The sequence below is a fragment of the Cariama cristata genome, unplaced genomic scaffold (assembly GCF_000690535.1).
Source record: "Cariama cristata isolate BGI_N322 unplaced genomic scaffold, ASM69053v1 scaffold10294, whole genome shotgun sequence".
Classification (NCBI taxonomy): Eukaryota; Metazoa; Chordata; class Aves; order Cariamiformes; family Cariamidae; genus Cariama; species Cariama cristata.
In genome coordinates, this window is record NW_009611234.1 from 16624 (window position 1) to 42671 (window position 26048).

At 36.2% G+C, this 26048-nt stretch overlaps 1 protein-coding gene across 1 annotated transcript in view; it reads left to right on the top strand.

Annotated features, from left to right (window-relative positions):
* Nucleotides 1-2664: 2664 nt before the first annotated feature.
* Nucleotides 2665-26048, top strand: part of LOC104160101 (laminin subunit alpha-2-like) — a gene marked incomplete at both ends in the record, with an annotated part of 33828 nt that continues 10444 nt past the window's right edge. Inside the window, one exon of the mRNA XM_009698160.1 lies at nt 2665-2907. Within this exon, the coding sequence (XP_009696462.1) occupies nt 2665-2907 (243 nt within the window). The remainder of the gene's footprint in view (nt 2908-26048) is intronic.

Below are 26048 nucleotides of genomic sequence, written 5' to 3' on the forward strand. Positions count from 1 at the left end.
GCCACTACAGGAACTCTCAGAGGCTAGGACAGTACTAGTAGTCTGGATCAGGTTAAAAACTGAGTAGTAGTTAAAAACAGCTCTTCATGTGTACTCTTTTTTTACGTTAACAAGCTTTTTTCCTTGTCAAATTTAGATCAAGAGAAATAATGTCCACCCTAGTATGACCTACAATATGATGTTTCCTCTCTGCTGCTTTTTTTCGTAAAATTTTATTGCAGTTTCATTTACAAAGCATGCTCAACGTAATCAAAGCCAAAGGTATATAATAAATTGTAGTCAAACAGTACGCAATTCCAGAAGGTAAGAAACCAGACTTGAAACAAATCTTCAACAGAATGTGCAGGAAATGTTATTGAAATAGGGCTCTGATTTGAAAAGTCACTCTAGAAAGTTTCACTCCCCCACACAGCCTAGTATTTCAAAGCAAGGAAACAAAAAAGACTTCCTGTTGATTATGCCTCTTGGTCCCACAGAGTCAATGCATCCAAGATGTTTGCAGAGCTGAATGATTTTTTGGCAGTATTTAACATTGAATCTTCTGTGAAGTTTTGCAAATCTTAGGACTTCCACAAAGGAAACTATATATGCACATCTAAGATTATGAATTTATTGTCAACTATGTCCTACACCTCAGATCTTCTATGGTAGATGACTTAGCAATGTGTTTAACCAAAGATGTTATCCATTCAACATATAAGGAATAGTCTTATTATGAGAACTTGGGGCAAAACACTTATTTAAAACTTTTTTAAAAAAGTATTTAGAAGTACTCTAGAATGAAATCTCTATTCTGAATGGCTGGAGCTGAAAGAGTTTATGTGGTTTGACTAGATCATGCTGGTGTAAAAACAATTTACATTGTACATTGCATTCTTTATTCATACAAAAGACAACATATAAAATAATTCTTGATAGACTGGTTCCTTAAAATATAGCTGTTGCTCATTTCAACCCTTAAGAAATAATAAATAATTAAACACTCCAGCTATTTTCTTTCATTTCAAAGAGCTCAACTGGGAGGGGAACAGTTTGGAGAGGTATATTAATGTTGTCTTTTTCAGTTTATTGTAAAGAGCATTGGTGACACTGATCCAGTATAGCTACAGTTATAGTTATTTGTGGCCACAGTGGAATATATCTACAATTGAGTTTAAGAGGGGAAAGGGTATTTGTGAAATGAGGGACAAGTGATTGTATGATTCCCATTGAAAAAAAAGGAACGAACCACCAGTTTCTCCTTGTTTCTGGAGACTTTCTTTTATGCTATTGAAGAAAAATGTTGATAACTTGAGATAATTCTCCATGAATGCACCGTTACGCGTGTGTTTTTCAGGTCAAAATAAATACAGTCTTACCCACTTCTTATTCCCACTGGAAAACTTTGGTTGTTAGTGATTTGATGTCCTGACTGAAGCTGTTGTGGATCTTACCGTGTTCTCAGTATCTGCACAGAAGGCAGGAGTGATAATTGGAGATAAACACTTTCTTTGACTCCGTCATCAAATGTGCTGTAGTATTTGCAGTACTCTGCCAGTTAACATAATTTCTATTTTCTAATAATAATGGTGGTTATTAAGTAAACAATTTAGTCGTCTTAATGTTTCTTTCATTGATTACTGTAGGATCTTCTTTCACCAGTGTTACTGATTGTCTAAGTGTTCACAACAGATTTTGTGTGGCCTAAACCTGACTCATGTAGCTTCTTTACAATGACTATCTGATACAGAAAGCATAAAGTATTAAATCAAGACTGTTCTCTCCATGATAACCTCTGGCATCCTCATGTGCAGACTCACAGCACTGCATCTTAAAGATATTAACTTGCTGTAGGTTCTGCTTTTCTAATGGAAGTAGCTGTTTACTCAGCTTCAGTTCTACCTCTGTAGCATCTGGATGTTACTAGGTTAAAAAAACCAAACCAAACCAAAACTGCGTCACTAATGTATGTCCTTCTGCAATTGCAAAGGTATTGTTTGTGGCTTGCATTCCAGCAAGCCTGTAAACAGAAATAAACCTTGCTAAATCAATTGAATAAGCAGGTGAAATGAATGATAATGAGCATTGATTACATGCTTACATTCTGTTTATAGTGATATTTGATGTGTCTCTGTCCTATAAAGCTTATTTATGGCCACAGTGCCGAGTCATGTGATTGAAACAAGAATGTTTTATACAATGATTTCAGCATGTTGTGATTACCTTTCAATAGCTTAAGCCTATGTTTTTTCTCAACAGCGATAAAGGTGTAACAGAGTTTGGCAACTCATAAACATTGCAGAAAGTGTTTGTCTATAAATACACATACAGAAACAAACCCACTTCTACAAATTGAAAATACTTGAAAAAGAACTTTGCAAACATTTGGCTGAAACTGCAGCTTAGCAATTACCTACTAAGTTATGTGGAATTTAGAGTGCTTTCTAATTCTGTTTTCAAAGTCTCTATTGGCCTAATGCAACTAATCTTTTTTTCAGAAATGTTAATGGCGAACTTATTTCTGTAGTTAAAGACTTTCAATGGGATCTGAAGCCATATTGCATTTTTAGGGGAAAAAAAAATCAAACGTTATCATATTTACTGTCCTTTGGTATCTGTTAAGAAATCTGAATGAATTTATAATTATGTTTTTACATATATTTTAACAATTTGTCTATTTTTCAGATTTTCCAGATTGCGTATGTTATTGTAAAAGCAGCTAACTCACCTCGACCTGGGAACTGGATATTAGAGCGTTCGCTGGATGGTGTAGACTATCAGCCATGGCAGTATTATGCTATCACAGACAGTGAGTGCCTGACACGCTACAACATTCATCCCCGTCCTGGAACTCCATCCTATGTAAAAGATGATGAAGTCATATGCACTTCTTATTATTCCAAAATCCATCCTCTGGAGAATGGAGAGGTAAGACCAGATGTTATTCCATGCACCATAACCTGGCAGGGAAAAAACCTCTTTGCTTAACTGGCAAGTATCTGCCTTGAGTAGACAGAGTGTTTTGGCATGCTTGAAAAACGGGCAGGTAGTCTACTTGCAATTTAAAAAAATTCATTTTAAATGGTCCTATATAAATGCATACAAGGTACACTCTAATAAGCACATTCTACAAAGTAAACCAAGAGGTAAAAGAGTTATTAGGTAGAAGTAGGCACTAGTACTCTCAGACAGCTTTAGGTGCTTGAAATATGTTCCCGTGTCACTTGTGAACAAAGGTGAGAATACTGGCAAAAGTCATGGACCCAGTGAAATCATTAAAAGACTTTTCTTTGAGTCACATTTTCAGTCCCTATGTATAAGTTAGGATGTTAAATGGTAGTGATTTTACTCAGAGTTTAATTTGTTTCATTTAAGAGCTTGTAACTAACCCTTTGCCCCTGCATAGCATAAACCTATTCATTCTTCTCCTGTCAGAGGCCTCTGCTATTTCATCGTGAGTCCAGCCACATGAATCATGGACCAGTCATTTATTTTAACTGAGAGTGTAGAAAAGATGTAGTGGAGGTGAGAATGAGGATCTGTGCTGAAACAACAAGGCAAATGTAACAACTGTAGCTGAAAGTACAGTATTTTCAGCCACTTAAAATGAAGAGAGGGAAAGCCATGTGTACCAAATTCCAACAACTGTGTATTTTTTCCCCCAGATTTTTTTCTAACACTTGCTTTGCACATAACTTGGTAATTCAAGAAAATAACGTGATTTGAATGTGTGCTAGATCTGAAGTATTTATTTATTTACAGATTCTTTGATGTCTAATGAAGTTCTGTGATATTTTAGCCTCAATATTTATCCTTCTGCTAATTTTTTCTGTTCTCCTTTTTTAATGGCTTATCTCCATATAAAGATGTACAAACTTACTCTCTTTTGTTCCTCTATGTGCAAAGCAACATTCGCGTACAAAATTGTTAAGACAATTATTTTTGAGTAGTGGATATAGATATGTATGGTTTACTTATATTCACAGGAAATTTCTAATGCCAGCTGCAAAAATAGAAAAATACAGCTTTCAATGAAAATATCCTGCTGATACACTTTAAAAAGATGTAAGCTTGGATGTAAAGGGGTCTTGTGAGTTATCAGATATGAAATCAGTTGCACATCTAGGAAAAGTAATTCCAAACACTTTGTGTTTGCAGTTGTATCATTTGAATGAGTATTTGTTCTTGTAAAATCTAGCAGGAGCAGATAAAGTGATATTAAAAGAAATAGTGCATGCATATGTGCTGTGTTTCGAAAATGTTTCCAACTGGGTGCTTTTTGAGGGGTGAACGGAACATGAGTTAGCAGTTTATCACTTCAAAAGAAATTTTATACAGTTTCTTTGCGAGAACATGTCTGCACTGAAAATATAATGCCAAAATAATTATTCCAATGGTTAATTCAATTCACATTGTTCAATTTCTTTGATTATCTAATTTTCTTGCAGACAGATATTGATATTGATATTCCAGTAGTCTGCTGTCCTCTTGGTTAAACCAGTGCTTCCTTGTGTTCTTCATTGACTGAGTTATACAGCAAAGAGCTTTTTTTCTGCATGCTGGTATATAACCATGACCGAAACATTGGCTTAAAGCCTGATGAATTGAGTGGAACTTAATTCTGATCTTAAGTGTGCAATTAATAATTTTTAACTTGGCCTGATGTGCTGTAATTGGTGCTCTGTCCTGAACCTAGTAAATGACCAACATCTGATAAACAGTTTCTTTAAACGGGAAAAAGATTTTGAAGGGAAGAATGCATCAGTTCCATGCCACTTGGAAAAGGCGAATCTTTAGATACAGGCATACTCTGTGGAAGGCATAAGATTTAAGCCACCCTAAGTTAATCTTATCTCACAGGTAGTTATTAGTCTGAGCTATGGCCCTAATAGAGAGACAACATCTTGAAATGAAAAAAACTAAAGCTTAACTTTTATAGTGACTGGAAGAGTATCATTCCACATGAATTAACCAGTGTACATTTTTAACAACGTTATTTTCATAAGTAAAATACTAGTTTCATCTGTCTGAGCAGCTATAGACTGCATTACGAAATATGTAGCATTAACACAGAGTTAACCCAGGTTAATTATTTTTCATATTTCACCAAACATGTAATATGAGAAATAATATGATTCATACCAATATCAGATTTACTTGCAATTGTGATGTAGGTGGTATTTACCTGGCTCCTGGTTTTTCAGTCTGCTTACTACATCTGCATGTAATTAGTTTTTGTTCCAGGGTAGGACTTTTGTTCTATGTGTCAGATATTACAGACATTTTGTCAGACTGACAGAGTTACAAAATGTACATTAAGTACTTTTCCTTTGCTTCAAAACCCATGAGCTATTTAGACACACCATTCTGGAGTACACTCAGGAAACCTGATGAAGAGCGGAAGGAGCATAGGTTGGCAAGCCAGCTCCAAAGCCCAAGTCTACATCTACAGTTGTGTCTTGAGTTAAAACTTGCCATCTTAGAAAAAGCAGAATATGTTCTTTCATTTATACTTTCAATGAACATTTTAGTCAGCAACTTGATTGATTAGAGGTTTTCCAGAAATGTTAATTCTAAGCAAAATCTTTTGGGCATTTAATAGTCTCACTGTTTGCACCAGTCAGATTCTCTTGACCAATCACAGAATTAAAACTGGCAACAACTACAACAACAACAACAAGAAGACAACAAACAAATACAAACCCCATGTGATTTATCTTCAGGTCAGTGTAACTAGCACAAATTTAAGTTCACTGAGTCAAATGTGGATAAACAATCTGTAGACCAAGAATTATTTGTATAAAATAATTCTATTGAATGTTTTCTTGACTTAATGGAAAATTGCATAATGACAGCTTCTGAAGGAACAAACCCAAGAAATTCTCAAATAAAGAAATGTCTCTAAAAGTGTAGACTTTAATGCAGAAAGATTGTTAGCATTCCAGTTTCCATACTGTCTAGTATCAGTGATATAGTGATATGATTAAAAGCCTTACGAGGAGCGGCTGAGGGAGCTGGGGGTGTTTGGTCTGGAGAAGAGGAGGCTGAGGGGAGACCTGATCGCCCTCTACAACTACCTGAAAGGAGGTTGTAGTGAGGTGGGGATTGGGCTCTTCTCCCCGGTAATTAGCGACAGGACGAGAGGAAACGGTCTCAAGTTGCGCCAGGGGAGGTTCAGGCTGGACATTAGAAAGAACTTCACTGTTAGAGTTGTTAGACATTGCAACAGGCTCCCCAGGGAGGTGGTGGAGTCATCGTCCCTGGAGGTGTTCAAAAAACGTTTAGATGTGGTACTTGAAGACATGGTTTAGTGGACATGGTGGCATCAGGTATACGGTTGGACTTGATGATCTTTGAGGTCTCTTCCAACCATAATGATTCTATGATTCTATATCTGAAAAAATCATAGGGAGACCAGTGTCTCTATCTCACACTGGCAAAGGTGTACTTTTAACGTTTGTGTTTCTGATATGCCATCAGTAAATGTAAATGCTAAAGTTTCCCAAAATAGTATTTCAAAATGAAAAAGCAAGTTCCACTGTTTCAGTGTCCCCAAGCCAGAAAAAGAACTGAAAGAGATCAGTTATATTAGTGAGTTACTCATTAACTTTTACTGAATTGATGTTTCTTGCTTTAATGGTAATTTTTTTTGGCACTAACTGAGGAAGAGCCTTTTATGTAAGGGTTAATAACTGGCGGGACGAGGCTGCTATTTTTGGGTAAAGAAGAATGCCCGTTTTGTGACATTTTCATCTTTACCTAAACACCATTATCAGAACGGTATTTCTTTTTTTCTTTATTTCCTTAGATGATCATTAGGTTAAGAACTAAAAATTAGTGGGTTACCATAGTGATTTTTGCTTCATTTCCCTGACACAGGAGCCTCTGATGTTTACATCTAGTTTGTACCTTTTTTACTGAAATCTTTCTTCTTCTGCTGGATGACAATTTGTGTCACAGCTTCTTTACCTTGATGACTGGGTGGATGTAAGGCTCTGGACATTAACTGTTAATGTTCTAAGTTTTGGTTTTTTTCTGGGAGATGTATGAAGATTTTTTTCAGTAAATGCTTGTTTGAACTAGCATGTGTAATATTTGTATTTTGATACATGGGAATCTTTCCTCTTGCTTGCAGTTGTTTCAAAGCTGGACCCTCTGAAGACTTCAGGTGCAGCAGTTAATGTCTGTAACATGTTAGGAAAATTTATATCTTTTAATACAAAATGATACATTTTACCTGACCTGTAGTTTGACAGGAAATAAAATAGGAGGTTATGCTTAGAAAAAGCATTCTTCAAACATACATAGACTTAGAGTATTTTGTATAGGCTAGGAGAAAATATTTAGGTCAAAAATAATTGTTTTGTTGTTTCTTTAATATAGAATAATTCTCTGTGCAAGCAGAGATTGAAAGTCAAATCCAGTGAAGACAGTGGGAGAAAGGTTCAATTAATATGATGGGAAAGCACTTGATTTTACTAAGAAGTCAAAAAGAAAAAAATCTCATATTCTGGGAAACATTGAGGTTCTCTATGACGAAGTTTCCTGAAAGTATAAAACCCAAGAGTAAGGATGTGAATTTAATTCTCACCTTACTAAATCTTAATTGGAATGGCCAGTTGACTCCCTGGTCCATATTAGTGTCATCACATAGAGGAGTTCTGACAGAAAGTTGTTTTTAAAAAATTGCAATCATTATTGTTGTGCAGAAGGTATGTAAACTTACAAGGAGAAGAAATCCCTCCCTCTTTGTGGGCAGAATCTGTCTTCAGAAGATGCTGCCTCAAAGGATATTTCTGCAGTTGAGTAGGGTTTAGGTTACACAGAAGTTACAAATGCTGAGTTATTTGTCAGTTTAGTATGCAGATTTAATATGAAATGGAGGGATTAAGAGAGCAGAAGCTGAAGTAGCTGTAGATGAGGTATACTTTTCCTTCAAAAGTGTTTGTGTGTATGTAAGTGTATGAGTGTACCCAACGGAAAAATCTCTTGGCAGGATGCAGAGATAACACTGGTCTCTTTTTCAATCCTAGTTGCCCTTTGCCAGAATTATCAGATGCACGGTGTTCTCCTGAAGTTCTTGTTCAGGGTAGTATTGCTATCTGGTTTCTACTTCCTGGTTATGTAGTCTGCACTTGCTCTTAACCTTGTTGTAGAGACTAGATGAACAGGACAACAATGTTGAAATCCTTCCTAGATGTTTTTGACTCTTACCCAAGACAGAGATAAGTTAGAGATCTGTCTTACACTGTCTGGCTCTTTCTTCAGGAACACATTCAGCTTGCCTTTTTTGTAGTCGAGGCAGAAGCGAGTTGAAAATACTAACAATGTCAGTACTAATGGAGAGTTTGGGGGGGACAGGGCAGTGGGGGAGAGGCATTAAACATGAATTTATCCAATCCTTAATGAAAGCTTTTACATTTATAATTTTTTTTTTTTGTATCTCATACCTCCCCATCACCAAATACACTTCTGCAATTGTGAGCTTTATAGCTTTTGATCACATTGTTACTTGTTTTGTTATATTTCGTACTTCATGGAAGAAGGAAACTGAGATGTAGATTAGCTATATCAGGATGCTATGAACATCACTCCCTGCTAATTCCTGCAATACTAATTTAGTATCATGAGAAGAAATCCATAAATGTGCCTCTGCCACAAATTGTAACTGATGAAGAAAGCCATATATTTGTAATCAACCTAACGAGGCAATGGAGAGGTGAATTTTCAGGATTCAGTAAGTATTTCCTTGTACTAAATAAGAGAAACAATCTCTGATCCTCCTGTGTGAGATGCTTTTCATATGTTATTTTCAGTTGCTGAGAATGATCTACCTTGACATTTAAAGATCAAAAAATTGAAAGGTATTAGCCCTATACTTGAAGGAAAGTAATCTGATTCTAGAAATGAGAATGCCACCTAATTGCAGTATGACAAGTGTACTACATTTCCGAAATGATTGTCTAGACACTTCAGATCAAGCACAGCCCTGGGTGTTGCTTGTCTCTTTTCAGCAAGTGGTATTTGTGAAGCAATCAATGTGACTATCAGTTAATATAACTATATTGATAATGACTATCAGACTAATAAGGAAGTAACATAGTTGCACATCTGCTACTTACACATTTTTGAGTAGCACAGCCGAAACGCACCTTTTAAATGACTAATCAGTGTTAAAGCACTGGGTCATTTACTTCAACAATGTCAACCTGATTTCAGCATTACATTTACTATTACTTAACCAAATTAAAAAAAAAAAAGTAGTTATACTCACAGAAGAATATACAGTATTTTTGTAATATTGTTGCAGTATTTGTGAAGCGGTGCAAGAAAATGGATTTTAAAATAACTTAGATATTAGAGCTGTATTTTGTATTCAACAGTTTTTCAGCTCATGGATTTCCTCATCCTGATGTGTCTTGGACTTTTCATATTGTTGAGTAATCCATATTCCAAATACTTTTCCATCCTTAACTCAAACCCCTCTGGAGTTCTTGCATTCCTAACATCCTTTGACAATTAGTTCCATATATCTGGTACCTGTTGCACAAAGAGTGAGCTCCTTTTGTTTCATTTTACTTGGTTACCACTGGTTTCATTTGATGAACTGCAATTCTTGTACTGGAAGATTTGGTGAGCAGTCAGTCTGTAACCACTTTCTTCATGTCATTTATCATTTCATAGATTTCTGACATATTTTTACCTAAGTCATCTATTTTCCAGGCTGAAGAGTTTTACCCTATTCTGTTGGGGTTTTTATACTGAAAACACTCATTCATTTCATCATCATCTTGATCTTTTCTGAACTTTTTCCAGTATGTATATGTTCATTTAAAGATGAGGTGAGAGTGGTATTCAAGTTGTGGATGAACCATGGATTTATAATGGTCTAGTTATATTTTCTACTTGTGATTTCCTAAAAGCATGCTTCTGACTTGCTATTTTGGATTGCTACTGAGCATTGTTGCTCATTGAAGTCTAATGTTTTCTCTAGGAAAAAATAATAAGGGTATTGCTTAAAAATATTAATAACTTACACCTAAATTCTGTACCGCTTCTACCTTAGTGGCTTCCTTTTCAACTTCAGGTATTTAAATTCCCACTTAGTTTTGTTTCTCTTGCTGATCTTTTAATCCTTTTTCACCTCTTTATGATGTCTACCAACCACATTGTATGTACTTCCTCTCTAATTTTTTTGTTTAAAATAATTTTTGCTTCAAATTTACTTCTTTACCTTGCATAATTCTGAGAAGTTCACTTTTCTCACCTTTCCTACAGTTCTTAAAGGACTCAGATGCCAAAGCAGTGAATGAAGTGCAGATATTTGAATAGGTAGACAGACAGGAGTATTTTGTGCTGGCTAAACCATTTGAATGGACCGTGTCATACCTCATGTGTCTGTATAAATATCGTCAGCGTGATTCTACTGCCAGAGTGATGTCAGGTAGTAAATCGAACTTGTATATGCCTTTTGTATTCCTTCTGAAAGCATATGGTGCTCATGTAGTATTTGTGCAGGCCTTTACAAGAGTTTGTTAAGACTTCTGCAGCATGAAACCTTAACCTTGTTCTGTCTAAGAATTCAGCCCAGAGAAAGGTCTTTACAGTGGTTAGTACTAACAGACCATCTTAACAAATTTCCTGAGGGGGAATTTCAGACCTTGATTTCTAAGTAAGAGAGAATACTAGGGAGTAGATTCAATTGATGTGGCCTCACTTTGAATACTGTGTGCAGTTTTAGGCCCCAAAATTTAAGAAGGATATTAAGGTCTTTGAATGCATGCAGAGGAGGACAACAAAGCTGATGAAAAGGCTGGAGGGAATGTCCTATGAGGAGAGGCTGAGGGCTCTGGGTTTGTCTTGTTTGGAGCAAACGAGGCTGAAGGGTGACCTCATTGCTCTCTACAGCTTCCTGAAGAGAGGATGTGGAGAGAGAGGTGCTGGTCTCCTCTCCCTGGGATCCAGTGACAGGACACATGGGAATGGTTCAAAGCTGCACCAGGGGAGGTTTAGACTCGTCATTAGGAAGCATTTCTTTACCGAGAGGGTGGTCAAACACTGGAACAGGCTTCCTAGAGAGGTGGTCAATGCCCCAACGCTGTCAGTTTTTAAGAGGCATTTGGACAATGCCCTTAATATCGTGCTTTAACTTTTGGTCAGCCCTGGATTGGTCAGGCAGTTGGACTAGATTGTAGGTCCCTTCCAACTGAAATAGCCTATTTTAGTCTATTATGGTCTCATTCAGCTTCCTCATTTCTTTCTTTTTTTTTTTTCTTTTTTTAAACCATATCTAGTATTAAATGAAAAGTACTTGACGATATTTTCAGAAAGATACTAACAGTAATACACCATACTTATGAAGGACATCTAAGACGACTGACTGTTGATCAGTAAACTGCACAGTATTATTTCCATTTTCACAAAGGCAAAAATTGGAGACTGAAAGACTTTGACAAGATCTGTCTGTGTGAACAATGGAGCCTAAGGTTCTCCGAATGCCAATGCTAGCCTTTAACAAGAAAAGTCTTCCTGCCTACTGTATGGCTGTAGCCAGCACTAAGGCTGAAACAGAGGATTGACAGGGAAGGGAGTTATGGTGGGAATTAGGTAACCCGTCTCTTTCCTGTTCCGCAAATGAGCTTTCCTGCCACTGTTGTTACAGTGGTGAGAATGATACTGCAATGAAGGTGATGCTTCAGTGCTGCTCCTTCAAACGCTGAACCTCTTACTCCTCCTGTGATGGTAGCAATGTGAGTGTGAGGTTAAAAACATAAAATAATGTTTCTGTGGTAATAAAGGCTAGCCTGAGCACATTTTGTTCAGTCAAGTGGAAGTTCAAAGTGTGTACTAAACATGTGGAGAACAAAATTAAACATAAACAAGTTCCTTGACAGTAATGTTTTATTATTTTGTTCATTTGCCATGCTACTTGAACACTAGTACTGTGCCCCTTTTTAAACACGTCTCTGTGCTGCATGTCTCAGCTCACTTTGAACTTCCACCGCCTCCCAGTCATTTGCTGTTTGCTGAAGTAGCATCAGACCAGTGATGCCAGGAACATTGAACTCTGCTACTTCTCAATGTTTTCTTGCTAGTTTTCTCTTCTTCATACCGTAGTGCTTGTCCTGTTCACTGTAGTCTCATTGGTTCACAGAGAAGGAAGGGAAGAAAAAGACTTTCAAATGGACTCTTAGGTCCTTTCTCCCTACAGACAGATTTAATCCTTTTTCATGAGGAGTCTGAGACTGTCAATGCTAAGAGGACCGAGGGTCAGAATTTTTTGAAGTACTCAAAATTGAAACGTATTCAGTTGCAGACTGAAAATTTTGTGATGACTTGTTTCCTAATAATGAATGATAGAGATGCTACAGTGTTTCTAAATTGCATGAGTTTGTGGACTGCAGTATTGATGTTTCTTTATAATTCCTATTTTTAGATTGATCCTCTCAGCTCCTAACATGTATTCAGCATCTTGTCTTTATTGTGAAATCATTTTCTAGAGTCTGAACTGTCAGTTCCCTTGAGTAACAGTGATAGGTTTCTTTTCAATAGCATAAGATGCAGAAAAGGCATCTGTACAGTAAAAAGTAATGCCAGTAATATCTCTCTCCATGCCCTCAGCTGCAATCACCCTAGGCATTTCTCATGAGTATGCTAAATTTCCATATATTTGATGTGCATCTCTGTACATTTCCTTAGAGTATTTGTGGTTATGGCGAATGATGTCTTGTACCAGTATTTTGTTGATATATTGTCATTGAAAAAAAAATACATGATACAAGAAACTAGGTAACAATCTATTCTTAACAGATTAAACCATTCAGAAATTTAAGCTGGTTCCTCTTCCAGCATCACAGTTTAGACAAAGACATTAGACAAAGACTAATGAATGCAGTCTCAGTCACAAATTCCAAAATAGGGTTCGGTGAACAACTTTTTTCAGCTTGATGTCTGAATAGGGAGAATAACAATAATTTTAAATTACTCCTTTTTTTTTTTTTTAAACAGTGAAAGTGACATTTTTCTTTTGATCAATATGAGTTATTTGAAGTGATGCAAAATGAAAACATTTTAGTTGGTCTTTTTTAAAAAAAATTGCAAAGACAATGAAAACAAATTTCACAAAACTGTTGAGGACATATGACAGTCCTTTGCCTAAAAAGCAAAAGAAAGCTTCAGCCGGTAGAGAACTTATCAGATGCATTCTTTGCATCCAAGAACATGTCCTGCTTCCCAGGTCTTTGGCATAGTTTGAGTCAGGCTATCTAGCCGGGTGACGTTGCTTCATTTTGTAAAAAAAAAATGAATCAGCTTTTCTCTGGACTGAAATCCACGTGTCCCATCAGCTTAGGATCATTCTCATCTTCTTGCTTTTCTATCTTACAGGCCCAGGTAGTATTTTGTAGTGATTAGTAATGGGTCAGCCAACAGGATCCTTAGATAAATGGTGCCTATTATTAAAGATCTTTCCACTGAAGTCAGTAACCATTGGATCGGATCTTTTGTGAAGACTTTTTATCTAGCATCTCATCTTATTCAGTGTTACACCACCTCAGTGGTTAAACGGTCACTGCTTAACACTCTGGATTACATTATACTTTTGTCTCCCTGTTGGTCTTGGTTTATATTTTGTTTGCTTCCACTCCCAACCCCACCTTCTGGCTACATCAGCTTCAGGAAGTCTTATGGTTGAGCTGTGGTTTTGGATATCATCTTTTTGTGTGTGATTGGTCTCAATGAAATGGCTGTGATAACTTCTATTTGTGAGTTTCCTTTTTTGAGTGTTTTGAAAGCATAACTTAGCCTAAAAAGTTACTTATGTCTACCAAGACAGGATAGAATATTGATTTTCTTCAAGAATTTTGACACGCAAGCTTTCAACTGGTGCAAAATTTCCAGTTAGAACAACCATGAAAGAAACAGTTTACACAAAGAAATAAAACGGGTTTGAGCTTTGGTCAAAGGTCCAGGTCTAGTTCTTTTTGTTGCTTTTTGGTTTTTTGTCTTTTTTTTTTATTTGACTTTTAGTAAAAGTAAACTTGAGTAGCTAATCTGTGGAAAAAAAAGAGGTCGTTTAACAAGTGACTGCCAAATAAATGGATAGATTTTACATATTTCATGTACACAATGCTATATTGCCTCACCAATATAAAATTATTAACATTTTCTGATTTCCTAACAGACATTCATAGATGCGTAAAAGAAAAAACAAAGTAAGCATTTGACAGATATGCTCAATGTCATAGGAGAATTTTGAAAACATCTAGAATTTAAGACAACTTTAAATTATTTTGTTATGCATGATGAGAATAGTCTTCACAATAATTTATTCAAATCTTGTACAACTAATCTTGCAAGTCAGTAATTTTATAATTGCATTATAGCAATATTCACTGTTAATTTTTGCCTGAGAGAAGAAAAGAAAAGCTTACAGTAATGTTTTTGAGTTGATAGTTCATACTGAACTTGAGGTTTTGATATTTAATATTATAGAAAAAAAGAGTGGATATAAAATGTATAACGTACTTCTAAACTATGCACCAAAGAGGAAACAACTGTGGAAAACTGCATATAAGTAGTATAGCAGTCTCCCATTATTGTAAAAACAAGAGGAAGGATATTTATGGGTACATCTACGTGGGCCAAGTTTGAATGAAAGTTTCTTTTGTGTAGTTAGTCAGACAGTTCACTTGTCTATCTTGGCATGTCTTCTGTCCCTGAGCAGAAACTCATACCATGATTTCTAACATTTCTGGAAAAAAAAATCTGATTAATCATATCAATCATAAGATTTAAGAAGTAATAAGGTTGCAATATACAAAGTATGTAGTATAGAGAGCAGTCTTTCAGTTTGAAGTCAAAAAGTGAAATTGATATGATGATTTACCTTTTTTGTTTAGCATCCATCACTTATTGATTGCAATGCTTACTGAAATGAGTGTTGCACATCTTTATATAGATCTATGGTAGTTTTCCCAAATCATAAAAGGACTTATGCCTGTAAATGTAATTTATAACTCAACATACTCTTTTAGTGTTGCAAAGGGAAATGGTACACCTAAGTCTTGATATGTACTTGCAATGACCCAAGCATGTCGTCTTCTTGGGTCTGGCAGCTGGTTTTTGGACAGTAGTAGATTTAATTCTGGCAGCGAAACAAGAACACTGGGTACTTGGTAAATTTGTGAATTTTTTTCTCTTCTGCTTGATTAGGGGAACTGAAGATCCCCAGCAGGTGGTTGTTTTGAGGGTGAGGGAACTGTTACTTGAAGACCTTACCCACACAACTGAAATACTTGATAGACAGTTTTGCTTAAATTAAATACTACTTGTAAGCACTTTCCACTAAGAAGTAAAACCACAAACATTTATTTACTTTGGCTATATATTGCATTTTGTGTAGGGTTATTGTTCTGAGATGAGAAAATTATAACACAACTTTCTAAGGGGTTTTTTTTGGTCTTTTTTTTTTTTTTTTAAGTAATTGTTAACAGTCATGGATAATTACTGGGAGAAAGAATAGCTTAATTCTTGATTTTAATGAGTCTGGTGGCCAAAGGCATAGAAGGGCTTACAGACTTGGTAAGGTTGATAAGGAGCTGAGAGATGCAGAGATGAGAGAGGAAAAAGTAGTAAAGGTTACAAGGTAATTTAAAACCAGGGACTGGGAGAAATCTAGCGAGTGCCTAGTTCAAGATGAATCATTCTTTAATGTTAAAATAATAAAACTCTGTATTGTCAAAAAATGATTAACTTTTTTAAAGGTAGAATTTGTTAAAATCCAGGTGGGCTACATGAAGGAGTAATTTTGATCAATAAAATCTCACTGAAGTAGGGACACATGAATAGGTCAGCCTGAAGGCTAAAGGTAGGTATACTTTCATGTCAGTGCAAAGGAATTATATGTAAAAGAAAATCAAAACCAAACAGCATAGTTTACCTGGGAGTTTTCAGTTTAAATGGTAAGTGTCATAGAAAATCAATAGAAGGAAAGTTAGTCAGTGAGAAACTGTAATACTAGTGGACAAATTCTTTGATTGAGGTCTAAACTCTAGAACATATGAATGAAGGACGCATAGAGCCAAGTTGGGTAAGCAGACAAATTGTATCAGCAAACAATGCTGTGTCTGAGAATATTGATATTTCATGCCTAAGTAAGAGTAGAAAAAGTTAGGGCTGAAGTACTACTTAATCAAGATGGTGAATCTAGCTAAGGAGTCTGTGAAGGCAAAAATTAAGGCAAAAATAAACACCATAGTAAAAAAGTGAACCAGAGTTAGCTTCCCATAGGCTGGCTGACTGTCATGATGGAGTAGAGGCTGATTTCTGAGTGCCTTTAAATATTCTTCCAAGAAGCAGTCTAATTGGAGAACTTAGAATAAGGGAAGGAACTCCAAATGTGAGAAGAATGCAAGACAGGCTAGTTCAAAATATTGTTATTTAAAGACTGTTCTGTAAAGTAGCAATAATATTCTCACTATTTGATGTGCTCCTAAGAAAATTTGGAAAGACAGTCAAAAAGCTAAAGCAATCTCTAAAGGTGGAAATATATTTTTATATGTTTTCTTCTGAAATATGTATGAGATTATGCATGCTACTTATAAAAAAGAATAAATCTCAGATTATCCAAAAAGGTAGCAAGATAAAATACCTGAGTGTATAATAGGCATTAGAAACCAAAAGACATCATATAAAAACATCTTATCCCAGCAAGGAAAGTAGGAATTTTGCAAATTTGCTTTACTGTGATTTTATGCTAAAGAAAGAGCAAGAACCAAAATACTGCCCTTCCATACCAAGAAAATGACTGTGCTGAAGGTCTAAAGAACAATATGAGAAGCTTTTTCAAGCAGATCAGAATAATAAAGTTGATGGGCAATTGAGATATAATAGGAGTGCCAAGGACAGTAAGTCCCTAGCAGGTGAATTCTGTGGCTTGTGCTCTGTATGGAGGGACATAAAGAAGTAGCCACAGCAGAGCTTTTCTTTGTTTTAGAAGTTGGAGGAACTTCTGAAGGAAGAACAGTTTTAAAAGAACAGTTTAAAAGCCCAGGGGAACGTGCTCCCCAACTTTTATTGCTGAGCATGATGTCCTGTGTTATGGGATATCCCCTTGGTCAGCTGTCCCGGCTGTGTCCCCTCCCACCTCCTTGTGCACCTCCAGCCTCCTCGCTGGTGGGGTGGGGTGAGAAGCAGAAAAGGCCTGGATGCTGTGTAAGCCCTGCTCCGCAATAGCTGGAACATCCCTGTGTTATCAACAATGTTTTCAGCACAGATCCGAAACATAGCCCCACACAAGATACTGTGAAGAAAATTGACGCTACCCCAGCTAAAATCGGTAGACTAGTTTACTATACATGTCATGTTATTTTATATCATATACAATAAATGAAAACTGAAAAATCCAAACATTTGAGAGTTTGACAAAACCGTGCCAAGTTTAGTTTTTGTAGCCAAAGTAAGCATTACTATTTTTGTAACTTTACAACAATTAATGATAGGAGCAAAGAACAAAAAGTTGTTTTCATGCACATGATTTTTAATCTGCTGTGTTTTACAGATTTATGATACCATTCCTGGCCTGCACTGTTCATTCTGTGCTACTTTTTAGAAATGTTTTTTTTTTTTCCTGACTTTTCTTGTATTAGCTACTGTAAAACATCTCCAAGTCTGAAAAGACCGGGTTCAGGGTGGGAGAGGGATCAAAGTTTCTTGTATTCTGCAGCCGAATGTGATGTTTATTCTTTCTTTTTAAAACATTATAAATGGTTTTAAAGGCACTGAATGCTTACTATTCAAAGGGATCTCATCTGGTTTCCAAAGCATTCATCAGTGCGTGTTCCAAATGACATGACACAGGTTTTGCTAGAACTTAGACTCCAACACTGTACAGTAATGATAATGGGCTTTTCCACATATGGATCTGCAATACAAAGAAATTCAAGAAGTTTTGTTGAAATTTCCCCAGTTCAAAACTCTTCAGAGTTGAAGTTCAAAACAAGAATGCTGCAGTAATGTATAGCATATTACTGCAGTTTATTTAATGATAAGGTTCAGGAGCAGATGTACTTGTTTACTGTTTGAACAGCTTAAATCCTCACATTCTCCCTCTTTTACATCAACAGTTGTGTTTGCCAGCCCTTTGCAACCGCTTACAGCTGGACAAGTTCCTGTGGATTTTCTTTCTACTGGTCACCATTCTGTTCTGGCAGTAATTTGTCTGTAATTCCACAGTGCACTCTACAGCACATCTCATTCGGGAAAAAATCTAGCAGAAAGCACCACCAGTTTTTAGGACAATCGTATAATGAGTAAAGGAAATCATAATATCTTGGTAGGAAAGGGGAGGGGAGTGTTGGGGTTTTTTTTAATATTGTTTGGTTTGGCATAGTGAGAAACCCTTTAGTTAAATCTGGAGATCAGAATGCTTTTTATTATAATCTGCAAGAAAACATAACTTTCCTGTTTTAGTCATTCATTTGGAATTACTTGTCCCATTCATGATCACTGTCCAAAAAGAAGCATACTACTTTCAAAAGTAGTAAGGAAAAAATATCCTCTTAAGATAATGTGTCATCTCACTTCAGTGCTTTTATAAAAACCAGCATAATCTAGATTTTTATGTTGCGTCTTTTAAGTACTTGTGAAGAATGTGTTTGACAGACCACTGTATTTCATCCTTTAAGCAGATAGGCGGTACTGTTTAACTCAGTAATGCCAGCATGTTTCACCTCCGTTTGATCAGAACCCAGACTAACATAATTTTCAGAATTGCTCTGCACCTAGAGTTGCCACTGACATCAGCCAATGAGTTCATGTGGCTTCTTTTCTTATTCTAATCTGCTTGCTTAAGGGCCACTAGGTTAGGCAGCAGCTGTGTGACGCTGGCAAAATGTAAACTAGAATGACAGTGGTTGTACACATTTTCAGACATCAGAGGTCAGACCACTGTTATGTGCGGAGAAATTTAAAACAGCTATCATTTGATGATTTAAAATCATAAGTCACCTGTGGTATTATGTGTTAGAACCTATAGCATATTTCCAGTCTACCTGCTTGTAGATAACTCTGGTTCAGCGTGTTTCATCTTTGAGGATGTTGCTGTAAGCCTTCAACTTTTTCTCCAGTTATCTTGTTAGTTATTACTAAGCACAAAATACCTTTTTGCCGTATTAAGAGATGGAGTCTTACTTGCAAGTACACTTTCAAGAGCCAGTAGAACACAAATTATGATTGTTGTATTAAAGTACAGTATTCCAGGCCTCAAATCTTGTCCGAATCCCTTATGGACGGTGGTATGCATAACTATTGCTGAAACTACAGCACGGTGTAGTGTTTCCACTTAGTTAAGACAGTAACAGAAAGAAAATAAAAACTTGAATTGACAAATATACTGTCAAGGTAATCAAATTCCTTATTATTCTGTGATTTATTAATAACTATTGCTCTGACAATGAGCAGTCTGTTTAAAAGTATGCAAGATGATGTCTTTGACAAATTGTTTCTTATCCAAAAATGACAAGCATGAGAATTACAGGAACCATAGAAAAGCAGTGGTTAGAATAAGCAATTTAAGTTTCAAGTGAAATTGGAAAGAGGAAAATGACAAAAGCAAGTTAATCAGAATTGAAGAGATGAAGCCTTATTTAGCTTAAGCTGTAGGGTATAGTTGTCAATGACACAATAGTATTTGCTAAACAGTTCGTTAAGCTGACATTTGCCTGTATTCTTAGGGGGAATGAGTTAGCTGAGATAAAGTTTGACATGCATAGCCCTTGACATTTTAATGCAAGTTTAAGCACTGCATTTCAAGCAGCTCTTGCACTCATTAGCAAGGCACAGAAGGGAGTTGTGCTTTCACTTACTAAACCATTAATTTATTAAGATAGTGAGGTATTTATTAGAAATACAGCAAACCTTGCCAAATACACTATTTCTTGTATACAATTATCATAAATACGTATTTATGATGAAAAGTTGGATGCTGAGTTCTGGCATATGCTCCCATCTACCATTCTAGTTTTGAAACCAACTCTAACGATAGATTAGTGCTTGCACGAAGAAAACGCACAGAACTTTTGTCTTTAGGGATTAAATATAAGATGCCAAGAGATTAATTAATCAACAGTAATTTTACATCTATTGCAAATGAGCTATTTGCAACAGATAATTAAAGCTGGTGTTGGCTAGGAGAATTATGAGAGCTACTGAATCACCTGTGGAAAAAAATGGTGTTCTGTGTTGTCCATCTTCATATTGATGTACTTGCATAAATTGAGAATGTAAATCATGGAGCACCTTTCTCATTAAATCATTTTAAGACTGACGTATCTGTCTCCTGCACTGCTGATTATCAAGTGGCAGGTCTTTTTGTGCAGGACAGAAGCTTTTCTCTCCTTTATGCTGCTGTCTGAGATGAAATTTTAGTGAGGAATCGACCTTTCTTGACAATATTTTAGGTTCAGACCACTGCCTTACACAGAGCATCAGGCTTGAAGCCCACTGTCTTGATATGATATCCAAAATAAACTGCTGAGTACTTGAACAAAGTGAGTTCTTTACCACTACTAGCCAAAAATTATCATGGAGTGATGTTCCTGTTCCATCCTTGTGACAAATTACACTAAGTAACCTTCACTTTTTATGAAAGAATTGTCTTTCAGTTTATCTAACATTCAATATATAGATATGCATCAGTAAAAAGCATACTGGTTAGCAATGCTGTTTTCTTGAAAGGAAGGTGAAAATCCATGCCCAAACAGCTGGGGTTTTTTATATCTTACAAACAGCTTGAGATTGACTGAACTCAAATTACTTGGCAAAGTAACTATCTTTGAATACCAAAGCTCTAAGTAGAAAAATAACACCACTTGGATTCATACATGGATATTTTAAATTTTAATGAGAACATTGTGCATACTTAATATTCTTAAAAACTTTGTTGAATTGTGTTAATTTTAAGTAACTTAGCAGTTGATAATATACTTTCATGCGAAGCAGCAGCATTTTTATTGTTGCATTAGATAAAACAACAGAGGCAGCTAACATGCTGTATGTTTGCACATCAGTTAATGCAGAAATGTGCACAGAAGAAGGGTCAGAAAGAATGTTTTTGTGCTCAACAGTGTCCTCTTAGATGTCTGTTACAGCAGCTGGGGTTGGATCCACCCAAGTATTGCCCCGGGATCTGCAAAAGTATCCATACCCAGCAGCTGAGAAAGGTTAGTTACTTGGTCTGCTAATGAATACCTACCCTTAAAGGGTGTTGGAAAGAGGTGATGTAATAGGCATGTCAGAAACAAGAATTTGTTTAGGAATGACTGAGCAGCTTGTGGTAGAGAGGCACTATGGATTTAAGAATAACACAAAATAAAATAAGAAAATCAGCAGAAATAAAACTGTGTATGAGATTTCTATGAAATTAAAATTCAGCACCTAATTGGGACAGCATAGATTTAATGTTATATCAGCAACTGCCCAAACAGAAGTGTGGAAGTGAGTGGGTCTTGCCAAATGAAGGCTAAGAATATAATACCAGCCTTCTGTAGCTGTTTGGCAGACTGTGTAGGTGTCAGAATAGAATGTAGTGCAAAAGAGTATTTCTTAAACAACTGAATGTTCTTGGTGCAGCTAGTAAAGTAAAATGATTCAGTCCAAAAGAGTGCACAGGTTCTGATCAGGAGTTATTAACTGTGGAACAATTGTTATGTAAAAATAACCAGAAAATATTCAAAATGCAACATCACAGGGCAATAAAATCTGCCAAAGTACAATTTAAAAATAGAAAAGATTGTCAAACAGCTAAAAAAATTTCAGTCAGCCTAGAGTTCATTTATAGATAGCATTACACACATGCATGCTACATTTAAGAATGGTTCCAAAAATCCTACAACATGTTTACACGATAAACTAAGGAAAGATAATAGATATTAAAAGTAAACTAGCATCATTTATGAATAGAAGTCATATCTTTTCCTCCAGATGAGGAAAAGAGGTAGGAAAATAACCTCCAGCAAATGAAATGTTAAACTGCAATAAAGATGTGAAAAAAATTCTGAGTGACTGAGTATGAAGTTGAAAAAAACATTTTTTCAAACACATCAGTTTCAAGAAGTCTGCCAGAGAATTGGTGGGCTGAGAGATGATCAAAGAGCATTCAAGAAAGATAAGGTCATTGCTGAAAAACTAAATTAATGATTTGAATCAGTTTTTGCTATAGAGACTGTCAGGAAGGTTTCTGCGCTGGAAACATTATTTACAGGAGAGGAGTTGGAGCAGCAGTTGCAAACTAGGTTATTAACTGAAGAGGCACAGAAATAATTGGTAAATTGGATAGTGAAAAGGAACTCAAGGCTAATGCATTACAGCAGCTATTGTTTAACCCCTCACAAATAATCTCAGTAGCTGAGGAGTGTGGGGTGTCAAATGAAACACCAGTTTTTTAGAAACATTCTTTAGGAATCCAAGAAAACTACAGATCTGGAGGTCTGATACCTGTGCCAAGCTAATTAGTAGTAAAGAAATGTAATGAAGAACTAGGAGGTTTTAAGTGAATTTAGTAGGAGGCAGGTTTAAAGCAAGCAAAAGAAGGATATTTTTCCCTATGACGTGTAAATGAGGTGAGAAAATCCTTATTATGTGATGGGTGTAGATTTTACAAGGTGACCTGGATTTAAGGTGAGACTGAGTAAGTTCATGGAACTCCTTTGAGGCTTACCAAATGTATAGAAACTACCTATAGCTCAGGAAATCCCTGAGGAAGTATTACGTATGCTTACCTTTGCCTTATTGTTAGTGTGCTATTTTGGCTACTGTATGAAGCAAGCTACCAAGCTAGATAGATCTTTTGGTTCTGACATGGTCCAGACATTCTAATGTACTGAGATGTCCTTTGAATATCTTTAGTAGCGTCTATGTTGTTCAACATACTTGTAGGCAATCTGTAAAATCAGAAAACTGTGTAATAACAGCATTTGTTGGTAATGCAAAATATAAGATAATTTGTTCTATTAGCAGCTCATGATACTAAATGAAAAATACTATATGAAAATTAGTGTTGCTAAAAGCAAAGTAATACATGTAAGAAAAAAAAATTATGCATGAATGCTGATGGGCTAGTGTTGGACTCAATTCTCTTCAGAGTAGAGAACTTGTAGCATTTTCAAGAACTCTCTGAAAAAAAAACTTGATTTAACATCATACTGAAGTTCAAAAATGAAATGATGTTGACTACTCACAATTTCCTCAAATGAAAAACTAGAACACTGTCACTGAAATAATTTGTGATCTGAGCTCCAGGTTAAAAAAAAACCAAACAAAAACAAAAGCCAAAAAACCACCAGACCCAGCTATTTTTTTTCATTTTTTTTAAAAGAAACAAAGTGCCTCCCATTCGGACAAGTGTCTGTAGTGATGAAAAACATAATGGTGGAAAAAGGGAGTAGACTAATATAGAGAAGGGGCAATTGGTAGACACTAAACACTATGATGCAGATTCACTCTGTAGCTCAGGAAACATTTCGACTGTTCAGTCAGGGGAAGCGATGATACTGCATCAGACGGATCACTCTCTGAATGCCCTGGGTTTTATGTTTCTTCCTGATTGTTTTCTGCTGGCCTGTGTTGGAGACAGGACATTGAATTTGGTGGAACTTTGGTGTTACAAAATGGCTTTTCTGTTTTTCCGTTTAACTAGGGTATGCATTCTTTCAGTAACTGTTAGAAGTTTTGGTTTCAAACCAAATGCAGAAGATAGGTAACTTGGTAACTGAACTAACTTGAATGTATACTACTGGGTCCAATCCTGTTTAACATCTTCATTCATGGTTTGGATGATGGGGCAGAGAGTACCCTCAGGAAGCTTGCTGATGACCCCAAACTGGGAGGAGTGGCTGATAACACCAGTGGGTCATGCTGCCATCCGGAGGGACCTGAACAGGCTGGAGAAATGGGCTGACAGGAACCTCATGAACCCAGGGAGATTATGGAGCCTCCATCCTTGGTGATATTCAAAAGCCGTCTGGAAATGGTGCTGGGTAACTGGCTCTAGGTGACCCTGCTTGAGCAGGGGGGTTGGATCAGATGACCTGACCTCTGGAGGTCCCTTCCAACCTCAACCATTCTATGATTCTGTGATGTAATCTTTTTGAACATGGTGTTGCTAATGCAGCTACTGGAAAAGGTTATCATACCCTTTTTCTTGAATAGTTCTGACTGTTGAACTGGTTGACAAATCAGATACCATTCAAAATGGTTTTAGAAAATGACAGTTTGGCTTTTATTGTGGTAAGATTTAGATGTTTTGTAAGGGAATGCTCATTTTCCCCAAAGATCATCTTTGTTGGAATATGATCCTGGAAGAATTCCTTGCTAAGGAAAAATTTTAAATTAAAACCTGAGCAAAATTTGAGATTGTTCCGTCATAGGGACTTGCATTATCCAAATTGTAGCAGCCCAATGGGTGGATTAATGTATTAATATTTTCCTGGTAGACTCAGCTTTGGATCTTAGCTCTGCTGTAGAACTCTGGTGTGGGTCATACTGCAGTACGTGTACAGCTAGAGCAGGACATCCGTGCCTTAGTTGCCTGTGTGAAAATGGGGCTAGTCTTTGCAGGACTGAGAGCTATATATGAAGTACTATGATGATCTTAGATGGCAAAATGGTAGATGGATATTGAGGACTGTGTTCACTGGAACAGTTTCCAGATCTGATTCAAAAATATTTGGAGGGTAGGGGCCATGTTAATGTCTTGACTGAAAATGTACTGTCATGCAAACAGTGTCTTACAAATAGGGGCAAGATTGTGGAGGGAGATGAAAAGAGAGAGTGTGCTCTGGAAAAACACGGTGATGTCTCATTGTGAGAGTCATACTGAAAATATTGTAAGTCTGATTTCTACTTAAACTTCTTTAAGAAAAGTTATTTAAAATTCTTACTCTTTATTCCTGATTAATGACAGATGTTCCCAAAGTACTCTTAGTTTCTTCCCTATTCGCTTTTCAAGGAGTAGGAACAACTTAGTTGGACACTCTTCAAGTTGATTCTAAATGTTTCTAGGGAGAAAGTAGTGATTTCATCACAGATGTTGAGAGGAGGAGAAATAATTTTGAGCAATTAATTTTGCCTGTGTAAAATTTTCCCTTCAGATTCATTTTGATAAAACTATTCCGTTTTAATTTTCTAATCTCAGTGTCATTTTTGTGTACATGTTTGAACAGGTGCCATGTTTCACATAGGACATAGCTACATTTCAGTAGTTATAAGAAATTATTTGTTTGTTGTTTCAAAAATGAAATTGTGAAACATTTAAACACAAGCATGAAAGACAGTATAAATGGAAGTTGTTGTCTCTACTAGGTTAGCCTTGCCAAATAGATGTGCTGCTGGCAGATAGATCCATGAAACCTTTTAAAAAGGCAGTCTATTCTGATGCCTCTTGTTTTATTTTGTTAATTTACGTTTTAATTCTGTAAAACTACCACTCCAAGGTGGTGGGTTTTTTTCCCACTGTTGTCTTAAGACTAAATTTGTTCTTTTTAAAAAACATGAATCCAAAGATAGGACTGCTATTTGTCAGCAGTGTCATCGGGGGTCAAACTGTGTCTGTGATTCACACTTTTAACTCTCTGTGGGCACATGCTTACTCTGATACATCGGCTTTTACCTCCATCTTTCTCCTCTGACAGCTTAATTTTTTGTATTTTTGATGAGAGAGACTGCCATGCTGCTTATAGCCATGGTGCTGTTGCTGAGCTAGGGGATGTTTTCAGCACTACTTTAGATATATTTCTTCTTTATCTCTGGAATATCAAAGTTCAGCCTTTAGTATTCTGCTTTAAACCATAACCCATCTCTGTTTGATTCCTGTAAGAAAGAAATCTCTTGGATCCTGTTTAAAGGAAGGAGGTGATGGTTTTAAAAAGCACTCAAAAGAAATGTATTTCCTTGCTTACAGGTAAATATTATGCAAAAAAAAGTCTTTAGACATGTGTTCTTACTAAAATCTTGCTTCTTTTGGAAAGATCTATCAATTTCCACTTGCCCTATTGCTACCATCTCCAGGCTTC